Source organism: Ixodes scapularis, unplaced genomic scaffold, assembly GCF_016920785.2.
Source record: "Ixodes scapularis isolate PalLabHiFi unplaced genomic scaffold, ASM1692078v2 PGA_scaffold11__112_contigs__length_91849675, whole genome shotgun sequence".
Taxonomy (NCBI): Eukaryota; Metazoa; Arthropoda; class Arachnida; order Ixodida; family Ixodidae; genus Ixodes; species Ixodes scapularis.
The window spans coordinates 12,258,665-12,272,532 of NW_024609837.1; the positions used below are offsets into that span (position 1 = coordinate 12,258,665).

The 13,868-nt window shown below is 47.4% G+C and overlaps 1 protein-coding gene across 1 annotated transcript in view; it reads left to right on the forward strand.

Annotated features, from left to right (window-relative positions):
- The first annotated feature begins 258 nt into the window (after positions 1 to 258).
- Positions 259 to 13,868, forward strand: part of LOC115332160 — a 29,515-nt gene continuing 15,905 nt past the window's right edge. The window contains exons 1-6 of the mRNA XM_042289143.1: positions 259 to 288; positions 430 to 505; positions 6,750 to 6,809; positions 11,373 to 11,426; positions 13,575 to 13,637; positions 13,731 to 13,793. Of these exons, the coding sequence (XP_042145077.1) occupies positions 259 to 288; positions 430 to 505; positions 6,750 to 6,809; positions 11,373 to 11,426; positions 13,575 to 13,637; positions 13,731 to 13,793 (346 nt within the window). The remainder of the gene's footprint in view (positions 289 to 429; positions 506 to 6,749; positions 6,810 to 11,372; positions 11,427 to 13,574; positions 13,638 to 13,730; positions 13,794 to 13,868) is intronic.

Below are 13,868 nucleotides of genomic sequence, written 5' to 3' on the forward strand. Positions count from 1 at the left end.
TTCGCTAGGTGTGCGTGCCTCTCGGTTTCACGGTTGATCACTTCTGCAACCACGCAATTGCTGTCATTACGAGAGCGGCTTGGCTTGACTTGGCCTGGCCGCTTGGCGGCAAAAAAAAATTGGCGGGCTTAGTGCCTTGCTGGCTAGCTTAGTTGGATGCAGTTCAAGACTCGTGGAGCTGTAAATTAAAAGTGTGTTCATTATGCAAGGGAAAGAAAAGTACAAATATTGATGGCTGTTGTGGGGGGTGCGTTCATTATGCGAGTAAATACAGTAGATCTCAAAAAAGTTGGCCTGTGAGGGAAAAAAAAAAAAATTGGAGGAGCGCTGGTCTTGGGACAAGATCTGAGAAACGACCCGCTTCATCTAGTTGCTCCTCCACTGGTCTGTTACCACTTCCATGACGATCATAGACACGTTTGTCCGCAGGAAGCCGTGGGTCCACAAGATGACAAGAGTGAGCTTGAGCAGTCCGGCAAGCTCTTCGTTGGCGGCCTGGACTACGGTACGACGGACTCTAGGGTCGCTTGGAGTAGTGAGAAGGTGTCGTCGTTTATGTGCGGCTACGAACTTAACGTCGATGCACCAAACGAGTCTTTGTGCCCGTGCAAAATGGAACGCCCTGCACGGTGCTTTTCGTGGACGCATTCAGTGCCCGTCGGAGTGCCACAGTGTGTGTCTGTGTGTGCAAGTGGGTCAGCGATCGAGTGTGACATTGTGAAGCTTATTAGAACTCTTTTTTCACGTTCATTCATTGTACAGCCATTTCCATTTTGTGAATTCATTACTTCGATGGAGGCGCCATTTGACCTTTTGCAGCAGGTTCTGTAGCAGACCAAATATTTGTGTAGAGCAACTGCCAATGCTTCTGGAGCAGATGCCAACATCTGTTAGCACATCACTTGAAAATGAAAAAGTGGCTGCATAGCTAAGTGAGCTCATCTTTGATAATAACTGTGTTTTCTTTGAGATTGGGGCATATTATTTATTAACTTCTAATAATAATAGAGTGATGCAAGAGGAACACAAAGCTATTTTATTTGCAACGAACAAGAAAAAAAATCACTAACGTGAGTTTTAACTGTTTTGAGAGGAGTTTGTTGGTAGAAGCCTAGAAGGACGAATAGCATATCTTTCGATCAAGCTCTGCTGTCCGCATTCTACCCTTCTATGCGTAAACCTTTCGCGAATTTAAAAGCGTCTTTCGAAATAAAATTATTTTACTATCCAGCTTTATATTTATTTCTGAAAGAAATAAACTATGGCAAACTAGTCGCAGGGCTGTCAAAGATATGAGATATAAACTCTGAAATATTATAAAACTGGCAGAAGAATATTTATATATAGACTACAATTTACTCGACGGGGATCTACACTGTTGTGCACGAAATCGACAAGAGGTAGAGGTGAGATTTCACCAACAGTCTACAGATCATAAAATATTTGCAGGACAGTCTTCATCCACAGAACCACGTGCTAAAAACGCTCACCGAAATGTGTGCGTCGCAATGAAATCACGGTGGCATTTTGTGAATTTCAAAAATTAAATGATATATTCAGTTACCCCAAAAAGTACATAACCCTCAAATGGTTCAATTTGTGGCTGGAAGATCAGCTTAGGAAAACTTTCAAACTCACCGTCGTCAGTTGGGATCTGAACAAGCGGGTGTTTCTTGTCCCTGACGCTGCTTGGGCACTACTTTGCGTAACCGCACAAAATGAAGTAGTTCAAACAGTTCAAAGACCAAAATCCTTTCACTAGCCCGAAAGTGCGATGATCAAGGTGCGGCGCGCATGCGCACATGTAGCGGTTTCGTTTTAGAAGCGCAAAAAACTGAAAAAGACGAAAATTAAAAAGTGCAATGTGGACATGAATTAAAAAAAAAAAAAAAATCTTTAGGAATATGTAATTTGTGTTTAGTAAAATTATATACAGTTATAACTAGAGCTAACTGAAGTTTGATTCATTATTGTTTTCTTTCTCTAGTTTTTCGTAGTGATGGACCGAACCTGCCGAACTTCAGGTTTGGCAAAGATTCGGCAAAAATTTGGCAAACGTCTGCGCTCGCGCGAGGACAAGAAGGGGCCATGGATTGCAAATGGACGCTGTACGATCATGCGGTTACCATCATCTTGTAGCCTCTGTACCATCATACAGTGTACAGTAAAACCCGTTTATAACGAACAGCAGGAAACTCTATGATCAGTTCGATCTAGCAAAAACATTTACAACGAACTTCCACGATGAGTTCGTTGTAAGGCGAGAGCTTCTCTTTCTCATCTCTTCACTTCTACCTTGTAACCCCGCGCTATTTTTTTTTTTTTTCCCCTCTTTTTCTGTGTGCGTGCGGGAGGCACTCACTTGATCGAATGACGTTTTAGCGAACACCCACGTTTCACCGAACGACACTTTAGCGAATAGTCGGACGCCGCGAAGCGGCGTTTTCGGGTGGGCCAAGTGAGTTCATATTTTTGTAATCAGTTGCCGCAGACTGTCGCCGCGATTCGCTAAAACGACCATTCGCTCAAATGTCGCCGTTCGCTAAAATGTCATTCGCTCTTGTGATATGGACCCCTTTTGGAATGTTCTTTCTTTCCTACTTCTTTTTTGGGGAAGGGACAGCCTAGAAGACGATTGTTTGCACGTTTTTGGAAGCCTTCCTGGGGGAAAAAGTTCGTATAGCCAATATGTTGATCATTATAAAACATACTTTTTACGTGAATTTTTATTCAAATTTCTGTGAGTTCGATATCGACAATAATTCACTGTACGTGGGTCCGTTTTTAACGGGTTTCACTGTAGTTCGTCCAGCAGCGGTTACGGCAAGGTGCGGAGTAGGTGACATGGTAACTGTGTGTTTGTCACCGTTTGCGAAAATTGAGGCAGAAAATATTTTCAATATTTTCTGCCTCAAGAACAGAAGGTCGACCAGAAATTGGCTCAAAAACGACGCAGTTCACTGCGCAAGTGGCAAATTATCCGGTACATTCCGGAAAACATGATTTTCATTTTATCTTTCCAGTGATATGCAACGAGCTTTTGAAACATTGACCGACGAGTACTTTAAAGCACCGCTCGCCTGTTTTCGGCTCACCACAAGTAGTTTGTGCCAAAACAAAATAATATTGCTTTTCAATTAGCGTTATTTCGTGGTTTTCATCTATCCGCATAAAATTAAACACAGAACTATCATGCTCCATGTAGCACATCCGACATTCCTACTCGTCTGGGGCACACCGCACCCCCGTCCAGTGCAGTAAACTTTCCACTTTAGTAAACAAAAGTCTGGCAGGAAGAGAAGGGAGCTCCCCTCTAGCCTTCCGTGTACCACGAACCGCACCGGACCGGTGCGACGCGGGCCCAAATGCGGGCCCATCTGTGCCCTAACATCAGAAACCGGCATTTTAAAATTAAAAAATGAGACGTTGCTAATATGGGACGCACACTTTCATGCAAAGCTGAAGTGACTCAAATCGAAAAAATGCATCTTTACAATAATATTGTAATCTCTTCTGGTGAAGGCTCAGCAACCGTTGCATTCGCTTTCGCGCACGAAACTGACTCGCAGACCACCTTTATTTGAGCCAACTTGCGCTGATCAGGCCCCAAAACCGAAACTCCCGTATCGCCCCTGCGGCTGCTATTACCCAATCTCCTTGTCGCACTACTTATGCAAAAAGTCGCTTTTAAAATTACCAGTAAACACTCAAAGAATGACACCGATACAATTATTTTGTAGAATATTACCTTATTTACTAATAACTGTCAATGTGCAATAAAGAACACCAATTTTCTTTTTTCGCATGAAAAAACGATATTTAAACTTTTATTTCTGGTAACAATGTATTTTTGCTGAATCTTTATATTAAATTATTTTAATTTAAAAATTTAATTTAAACAAATTAAAAAAAAAGGGATGACAAAATGTTAGGTTAGGTGGCGCAAGCTGCCGCCCGTTACCATTACCTCCTATCCATTCATCCTTTAGAAAAGTTCGGCAAAAATTAGGCTTTGACGAATCTTCAAATCGGCAAAAGTTCGGCCCACTGCGGTTCGGCCCATCACTAGTTTTTAGTAATGAGCGCCTCCCACCATACGAGCGCTGCTGTTCTTGGCTGTACAGAACATAGAGATCATAGGTACACAAGGGCCCTTCTATCCTCCTTGACCAGTGTCCTTGACTGTACACCGAGGGGCTTTATGTACTATCGGGGAAAAATGAAATGCGAACCGAGGAGCGCGTGGCTCGCGGTACAGGCTGCGCCACCTGGAAGTGAGCCTAGGAGCGAGGGTGCGTGGCCTACTTCGATGTGTTCACGCTCCTCGATTGGCGCTCCGCCAGCTTCGGCAGAGCGCCTCTCAGTGCGCCGAAAGCTGTGACCGCTATCTTTGCCTGCTCGGCGAGTGCGGCGAGCTTCTTTGCACTGCACGCGCTGAGCCAGCAAAGATAGCGGTGATAGCTTTCAGCGCACCAAGAGGCGCACTGCTGAAGCTTGGAAAGCGCAGAGGGAGGGGCGTAAACACATCAAAGTAGGCCACGCAAACTCGCTCCTAAACTCACTTCCAGGCGGCGCAGCCTGTACCGCGAGCAACGCGCTCCTCTGTTCGCATTTCAGTTTTCCCCGATAGTACACCCCATACACCCAATTAGGGAGGCTCAAGTGAGGGTGGGTGCAACTGCTAGATCGGGGATCATGGGACATGGACGCCATTTAATTGCTAAATTTTGCTGGGAGTCTATGGGGCAAAGGGTCGTTTTCTTTTCTAACTCAGGTCATAAGAGCCCATCAAGGTGCTTGAATAATTTACACAAGGTATAATTGATTACCTTTCTATAGCCACCAGTTTTGTTCCGATAGGCTAAGTATTTTTTTAACGCGAAAAGTAGTAAATTTCGCCATCTTGGACGTTGCTGCTTGTCTGGCAACCCTGCTTTCTCCTCTCGACGTTTGCAATTCTCGGAGCGAGAAGGAAGCGAGAGAGGCTGCGCCAAGGCGTTCGTTGCTTGCAATGGGAGGCGAGAGGAGGAAAGGCGCTTGGAGCTATGGGGCTATGGCTTGGAGCAACAGAGTTGCAACAGAGCGGGCGTCTGCTCTCGTGCAGGCAACATTGGCACATATCCTTTCTCGAATCCTCTCCCTCAGGCGCCGCCATTAAATTGCAAACGCTCTCCAGGACTCCAGGTTTTGAGTTGCGCCCACCCTCACTAGAGCTAGAGCTATGGTGTACTAGTCACTGATCTCAATGACAATTGCTGGATCGCGCTTGCCGCTCCCGCGAGTGAAGCCACCGGGCGTCACTCGCTTGGGATACGATTTGCCGTTTTTGCTAGCCTTTGCTGCGGTTTTCCAGCGTGCTGACGTTACGTTTTCTACTCGTTCGTCGTCATTCGCCGAAGAAGTTTTTTGAAGACCCTGTGTATTGTTGAGACTTTCCGTTGTGAACACGTGGAAAATTTTACGAAAGTGCAGTGTCGCAGGAAAAAGGCACAACGCGTCGAAAGGAAGGGCTGGCGGCGTGTTCAAAGCATCCTTGGCACGCCGAAGTGCCGTGTCTCTGTGCCTTCGCGCGCTTGGATACCGACCAAGAACCGACGCCATGTGAATGTGTTTAGCGAGTGCAATGTGCGTGAAGCTGTTCGTGCCTTGCCCGGTGGCTTCACTTGCGCTGCAGCGAACAAGCGGGGAAGCGCGATAGTACTACTAGTACTAGTCGTACTAGTAGTACACCATACTAGAGCCTCCCTACACCCAATATACGGCTCTGTGTACACCTTGATGGTGGCGCCATCCGTGTTCGCGCCGCGCAACCAGGCTCAACTCGCTTTTTGCCGGAGGTTGGGCAAGTTGCCGTTTCCGTGTTCAATCGGTTCAGTTTCGCTTCTCTTTCGTCGTAATGGGGAGGCCGCGTATAATCCGGACTGCCGAAGAGCAACGCGCTTACAAAGAGCGACGGCGGGAACAGCAACGAGAATGTCAGCGGCGGCGGCGGGCTGCAAACACCACCGATGAAGATCGTGCCCGAAACGCCGAGCGCCTGCGGCAAATGAGGCAAGACGACGAACGTCGCGGGGCGGAGAACGCGTCAAAAAGACGCAGGTACCATGCTGCCAAATTGGACAGCTTTAACGGAGCATGCGCTAAATTCAAAAGGGACTTTCTGGACAGACAGTATGTGTGTAGTTGTAGGGTGTGTGGTCGGCTGTGGTTCGACAACGACTTGACCAGGATCGGCGATGTGCGGGATCCTGCAAAGAGGACTCGTGCGCTGCAAGTGTTGTCGGACTCCTTGCCGGACGCCGGGGACGTCGAAAACTTCGAAGTGTGCGGGACGTGTAAAGATTCTCTGCTCAAAGGTGCCGGCTTCGCTGGTCATCCAGCTTCATAGTGTGGAATGGCTCGTGATTTTTGCTTTTTTGGCATAATGTAAAATCAATGCATTATCAGACTGTTTCAAAGTAAACTTTTATTTTTTTAGAAAGGTTGTAATCGCATCTTTATTCCCTGTTGCCATTAGCAGACCATTTCTTGGTCAGGTTAATTTAATTTAAATCTTTTTTTTTTTTTTTTTTTTTTTAGTTTACAAAATTTTGACATAGAGGTTTCTGAAAAGAACTTGGGAAATAACTATTTTGTGGGCCGTCTGACAGGCCAGGTACATGAGCAGAGCACCAACTTGTTTACTATATATATATATATATATATATTATTTTTTTATTATTTATTATGTCTTCAATGTTTTGTTTCAGGTGTGCAGAATGACTCTGAAGTCCAAGAAAGCGAAACCATACTGCCAGATGATGGACCAGGTGAGTTTTCACTTTTATGTCTCTGGCCCATGTGGCCGATAGTTTAGGAGGTTGGCGTTATTGGTTATTCTTCATCCAAAACTTTACGCTTCTAAAAAAAAAAAAAGAGAAAAATCTGTAAATTCATAAGCACATTAGTGTCAGTAAAGATGTTCTTCCTTCGAGATTGCGCCGGGACCCGACGACGGAGGCAGCTGATGGTCGCTGACGGAAGAATAAACCAGACAGGACTCCGCGGGTAGGGGGAAGAAAAAAAACACGTCTATTTACAAGTGAAGCTAATTTCCGAATGTCTCCAAAAAGGTCACATCACGTGCTCTCCTCGTCCTCTTCTCTTCTCAAAAAATGTCCCCTGCCCCAGCTCGCACGAGCGTCGCCAGTTCACCCACACACAGGGGCACACGTGCAAACGCAAACACGCAAAGAAAAGAACCTGTTCCCGCGTCCCTTCACGGTGATGGGGGGGCCGATTCTCACACCTCCCGACTAAGTATATTTTTTAGACCCGAAATGTCAAAAACAATATATCACAACTAAACTCGTTCGCGTTCAGCGCATTCGCGTATCAGTCACACTTTGCACTTTACACCAAGTGCAAATCCCGTGCTAGTAAAGTGATTCTTACTGTGCCCGCCACGGCTCCAAAGGAGTGACAAATGTCGTGCTAAAACTAGCGTAGCATCTAGCCTCCTAGCCTCGGTCTCTTTGCTGACAGGTTATTCAAGCCATCCAGATTTCGACAGGGCTCGAATTCGATGGTGCATAGCCGGTTCCGGAACATCCCCGCGCAAGAGCGACGACAGTGTATGCTCTGTCCTGACTTACGAATCGGGAAGGGGCCTCGCAGGCGGTCGTCGTTGTCGATGTCTTCTGCAATCTCAGCTCTCTCACATGTGGCCGGCTGGTAGGTGGTCGAGTTTTCATCGGCGTCCTTAGCTATATTCTGGGACGACTTCATCTCGAAGACCACGTCCTCGTCGCTGTTCCCGCTTTCCCTGACACCTTCACCGGCCCGCTGTGACGTCAGCCGCTCTAACAAGTTGTCCGACTTCTTGTCAACACCCACGTCCTTGCCGTGGTCGTCATCAGCTTGCCAGAACGTCTGCCACCAAAGCAAAATATCCGTTTCTTTTTCGTCGTCGACGTTCACGTTCTTGTCATGGTCATCCTGCTGCCCAGGCGATAAGTTCGGTCCTCCGCCGTCGTCCACGTTCTCGCCGTCATCGTCCTCGGTTTGCCGGAACGCCCACCTCCCAGGAGATACTCTAGGTTCTTCTTTGTAACCGCCACCCATGTTCTCAACGTGGTCGTTATTGGCTTGTAGGAACATGTGCAAATCAGGTAAGATGTCGGGACCGGCCTCGACGTTGTCGAAGTTCACACATGGGTCGTCCTCAGATTGCCAGGATGCCTGCTGCCCAGGCCAAGTGCACGGCCTTTCGTCGTCGATGTTCAACTGCTCGTCGTGGTCATCCTCCGCTCGCTGGGACATCCTCCAGGCACGCGAGACGTTCAGCTCATTTCTGCCGTCAACGTCCGCCTGCACAGACACGCAGCCGCGATTGTTCTTCGACGACCGCTCCATGTCGTCGGCCTGTAACAGAATGTAAGGCGCCTCGCGGATCGATGGGTCCCAACTCTTCTGACCGTGGTGGTCTAAGTTGTTACCGACGATCTTGCCCACTACGGTCGTCACCTTGTCGGGCTCACAGCTGCAATCTTCCTCCACTTTGACTTTCTTGGCGTCTACTTTTTTCTTTTGAAACAGAGGTTCTTCGTCTGGTGTCTTCGTCCGGGGACATTCGAGGGAATAGTGCCCCAATTCCTTGCATTTAAAACACTTCACCCGATAGTTTTCAGGTACGATGCCCTGCCTTGGGCTCTCGCGTCTTTCCTTGAGAGAAGTGGTGGTTTCAATAAAGGGCCTCCAGACCTCAGCTCGCGACACTCCGAGCTCTAACAAGACCGATTCTTTGACCGCACCATACCCACTTCTCTCACCCATGTTAAGCCTATTCACTAGTGCACGCATGCTCTCCGTGAAATAAGGTCGCACAAGATATCCTTTGAGCCGCTCAGGGACTTCATATGTCTCGAAGACGTTTTCTACGCCATCAAACCAGCTCGGCACTAATAAGTCGGATGACGGCATGGGAGTCAGCACTCCCTTCATCATTCTCGAAAAGCGAAAAACTTCATCTCGGAGGTTGAACTCCATGCCCCCTCCACTGGCTCGCCTTCGGTTTTCTGAGCGTAGAAGTTCTAGTTCTAGCTCGAGGCGTAACAGCCGTTCTTTCTCCCTTGTAAGTTCTATCTCCTTTTCAATTGAGCTGTATGATCGGACTCCTCCGTTCCCATCCCCTTGTGTCTGAAAGTTTGCCACTAATCCACTCAAAGGTGACGATTCACCTGGCCCGTCAACATCCCTATTCCGACCCCTATCCTGCTCTGGCGTTAGAACCGGCATCTGCCGCTCTGCGCTGTCTGTATCCATGGCGGGCACACGTCAAAGAATCACCTTACCGTAAGGTCAACGACTGCCGCTGGATCAGAGACGCAGCCCGCTCCTCAGAATAGTCAGGCACGAAAATGATGTTCGAGCTGTAGACTCAAGCGTTCCTCGCTGGAGTGGGACGGCATCCGGTCAAAGGTAGCTCTGCCACCACGAAGTAGCTCGGTGGTCCAATCTTCAAGGAACCCGGTGGTCCAGTCTTCTCTTTAGAAGGCCCCACCAATGCCGCGTCAAGTCGCTGTCCGCCGATTCCGTTGTGAAGATCACGCCGCCGGGGTCCGCTGACGCAATCCTGTCGACTGCGCCAGTAAAGATGTTCTTCCTTCGAGATTGCGCCGGGACCCGACGACGGAGGCAGCTGATGGTCGCTGACGGAAGAATAAACCAGACAGGACTCCGCGGATAGGGGGAAGAAAAAAAACACGTCTATTTACAAGTGAAGCTAATTTCCGAATGTCTCCAAAAAGGTCACATCACGCGCTCTCCTCGTCCTCTTCTCTTCTCAAAAAATGTCCCCTGCCCCAGCTCGCACGAGCGTCGCCAGTTCACCCACACACCGGGGCACACGTGCAAACGCAAACACGCAAAGAAAAGAGCCTGTTTCCGCGTCCCTTCACGGTGATGGGGGGGCTGATTCTCACAGTGTCAATGGGATAATTTCATTAATAATGGTAGCAGTTCAGTTTATTATTCCTGAAAGACTTCAGATGAAGTGCATTGCTCGCATGGGGCAGGGTTGGGTAGTATCACAATAATGTATCGCGATAGTATTTTAGAAATACATTTCGTATCTGTATTTCTGTATTGCAATAAATTTTTTTCACCAGTATATGTATTCCTGTATTGAAAAATACATTTGGAATGTTTCTTTGTATCACGATACAAGCAGAATGAAATGTATTTCGTAATGTTTCTTAAGAAATACTTGCCCCCCCCCCCCCCCCCCCCCTTTCTTTCAAAATACAAGTTCGAACGCCTTTTTTTTTCTCCCTTTTCTTCTTTTACTTCTGAGGGCAACAGGGTCAAGGAAATGCTGGGGCCAGGACTGTAGCCAGGGGGCCATGGAACCCCCCCTCCCTCCGAAATCTTTCATTCTGCTGGGGCCTCCTCTCCCCCCTCCCCCTCATATAGCATTTTGTCATGGATGACATTGAAATTATTTAGAGGTCGAAGTCTCTTCGCGTCACTCGTCAGACAGACAGGATGTCAGGGAAGGGACCGCGATCAATCCTTGATGAAACTTTTTTTGAGCCCACTGAAGACTCCTCTTCGTCCAAAACCACCACCTTCAAGGCAAAGTTCCAAGCCTACAGAAAAGTAATTTCAGGATCAAAAACTTCCACTTCAAGCTTCATCCCAGTTGGCGTCTCAAACAAATTTGAAAAATGTATTGCAGTATCAGTATTTCTGTACTTGTATTTCTGCCCTCCTTAAAATGTACTCCTGTATTTGTATTTCCAAAGACATTTTGCCTCTTTTTAAAATGTATTTCTGATACATATCGCAATACATTTTTACAGATATATTATGCTACGCTGGACGCGAAACGGCCAACGAGCAACTATGGGCACTTCGGCATGCGGGCCGCTTGTTACCGGCTGGGCGGTCTCCCTCGGGTGATGGCGGAGGCCGCCGCACACATACTCCCGTTCCATTTGCGTTGGGTCACTGAATGGAAGCTCGAACTCGCCCGCGAGAGCGGCATTGCCGTCCATGTTGACAGATTCGACGAAACGGCCGCGCCATCATGCTGCTATAACCCACCGCGGTAACCAGAGTCTCCATCTCCTAAATACTACCGATACCGACTATTCACACTTGACATCACTCCCTACGTCACCTCCGTTTTCGGAGGCCCAGAAACGAAAATGGAGATTGTTCAGTTTCAGTTTCTTTGCTTCTTTCGTAGGCACAGGAATACGCATCATAAATGTCTACAAAAAGTTGGGCGGCATGCTGTGTTCCCAAGAAGCATAAAAACACCATTTTAAAAACTTAAATAAAATCGTCTTCATTGTCCCTTTAAAGCCTCTTGCTATCTCTGTTTGCAGGATGGGGTGGATCCACTGACGAGAGTGTGATGCCAGCTGAGGCTATCAAGACAGGTTCGTTTCTGCGTGAGCAGTTTTCACACTATGGTAGCATCTCATGTCGGTTGAAAACACAGCGTGAAAAGGGCTGCCAACATTTGAGGTTCATACGATCAAACAGGCGGCACAAATCGGACACAAACCATATAGGAAGGACTGCTGCACCCTCATCTAGGCCTCTGTTTTTTTTTTATCTGGGTACAGGAACGAAAAGTAATTTTGAGACGTTGCTCGTCCTACGGGAAGCAATCCAGTGCATTGGTGACTTCGATTTCTGCTTTTGCATGGCTCCTTTTTTCTAACACAAATTTTTACAATTGGACAACATTCCAATTTGAGAATATATTAATTTGCACTGAGAAGTAAAACTACTAGTCACTGTTTCTAGAAGGGTGTGAATTCACACGAATTATGGGTCACAATAGCTTAAAGTTTTGTGAGCTGAATGTTTTAATAGGGCTTCTCAAAACACTCAACATTATACTCCATTTCACGATAACTTGGCAAACTGTGGAGGCTAGGGCCTCGCGACCCAATAAGAGCGTCGGAGCGAGGCACGTGACCCGACATCGCGAGAGCATTTGTGTCAAGCGCTAAATGCGAGGCGCCAGGCCCGGAGGAACCGGCTGTCGTCTGCCAACCAAGAGTCGTCTGCTCCGAAACCAACCGACTTCGAATGAACGTACACCGCAGCAACATTTCCGTCCGCTAGAATAGCGAGCACTTCGGGAACAATTCATGAAACATCAAATGCAGATTATTCCTTGCCGGAGAGAGGGAATCTTTTCCATTCCTTTCTCTTGCGGAGGAGGACATCAGGCACACGGGCCGGTGCCTAAATGGCTGCTCGAGGGGGCGCTTCCGAGAGGTCGTCAGTTCCATCGAGGATTCGGTGCACCCGATAGCAGTACATCGCAGCACATGCGGAGGATGTGCACCTAGGTTAAAAAAGTCGGAGGTTCGGGAGGGTGGCAATCGAAATATTTGCAATAAACAACTCCGGCGTCAATGTCTCTTCCCCCCCCTCGCTAGCCCTCTCCGATAGAGGTGGGTTATCTGCGGCTGGGGTTGTTCGAGGTGACTAGACAACCTTTGTGAGTGGTTGTTCCCAATGGGTCAATGCACCGCTCTGCCTCTCCCACCCATCCTTTCTTCTTCTGACTTCCCCCCCCTGCCTTTTCCCCCTTTCTCTAAGAATTGCACAGGGGAATGGGCATTTGCAGTCCATGGAATAAACTTTGTTGCAAATCGGAAGAATGTGCCTGCCTGTGTTTTATCCTCTCTATGTTTTATTCTTTCTGTTATCTAGTTTTCTTTACCTACACGCTCATTAGGAATATAATATAACCTCCTTGGGAGTCCTCGACCATGGGGTGTTATCACGTGGCTTGCTCCGGCGCCCTTATTGAATCGCAGGGGCCACAGCCTCCACAATTCGCCAAGTTATCGAGAAACTGAGTATAGTACTTGCAGTTCTTCTTTGCAGAGTTTCAAAGAAATAAGACAGTTTCTTTTTATGCTCGAATGATAAATATTTAGACGGATGCTTGTGTCGCATAGTTTGTCCCACGTTTGCATCTCATACAGTAGGGTCGCGATAAATCAAACTTTGATATTTCATCCTCGTTAATTCAAACAAATTTCGAAATTTTGGTTGTCCCGCTATGTTTTTAATGCATTCATAAAGCGGTTATTTCGAACGGCGTTTTCGTATAATTCATACTTTCTGTTCTCGAGGCACCGTCGAGTGCGCTTTTTTCCAAGCACCGGTGCACTGCAAAGAGGCAACACCTGCGGAGCTTGCTTCCGCGGGTGTTGCCTCTTTGCTTCCAAAACAGAAAATTCTAAACGTAGGTGACATACGAGCGTGTCACTTCCCAAGCTTTCTAACTTCTCTTCCATACATTTCGGTGTAGCCTAAAGCGCCCCTCTTCCCCGTTTTGGCTCCATATTTGTCATCGTCAATGACAAAGTTGGAACAGCGGAGTGCATGACACGTTGAAGCATTTTCAAAGGTCGGAAGCTTGCTTTGGAGGTGGGTCGACCGGTGCCTCTCCCTGGCATAACATCTTAAGCTACAGGCCACCTTTAGGCATGACATAGTATTAATCGCTTTCATTGTGTTTCGGGTCGAGCTAAAATGTCACTGCTCTCCACTTGCAGAACCACCGGATTATGTTGAACGGGACGAAACGCCCGGCAGCCATCTTTCGTCCACGGAGTCGGGTCTGTCGTTGAATTTACGGCTGCTTTGAGGACGTTGAGCATTTCTAGACATTATTTTATTAGAAAGAACATCGCTTTCTTTTATCGTCGCAGAGTCTGAACGCTATGGGGAAGATTGGAAACCCGACAGCCAAGTGTCTGCTTTTACGAAAGGTAGGTTGTTGATAACCCTTCTTTTTGTACCTACCATAAAATGCCGCAAAAGCTACCTGCTTTGTTCAAGAGCGCCAT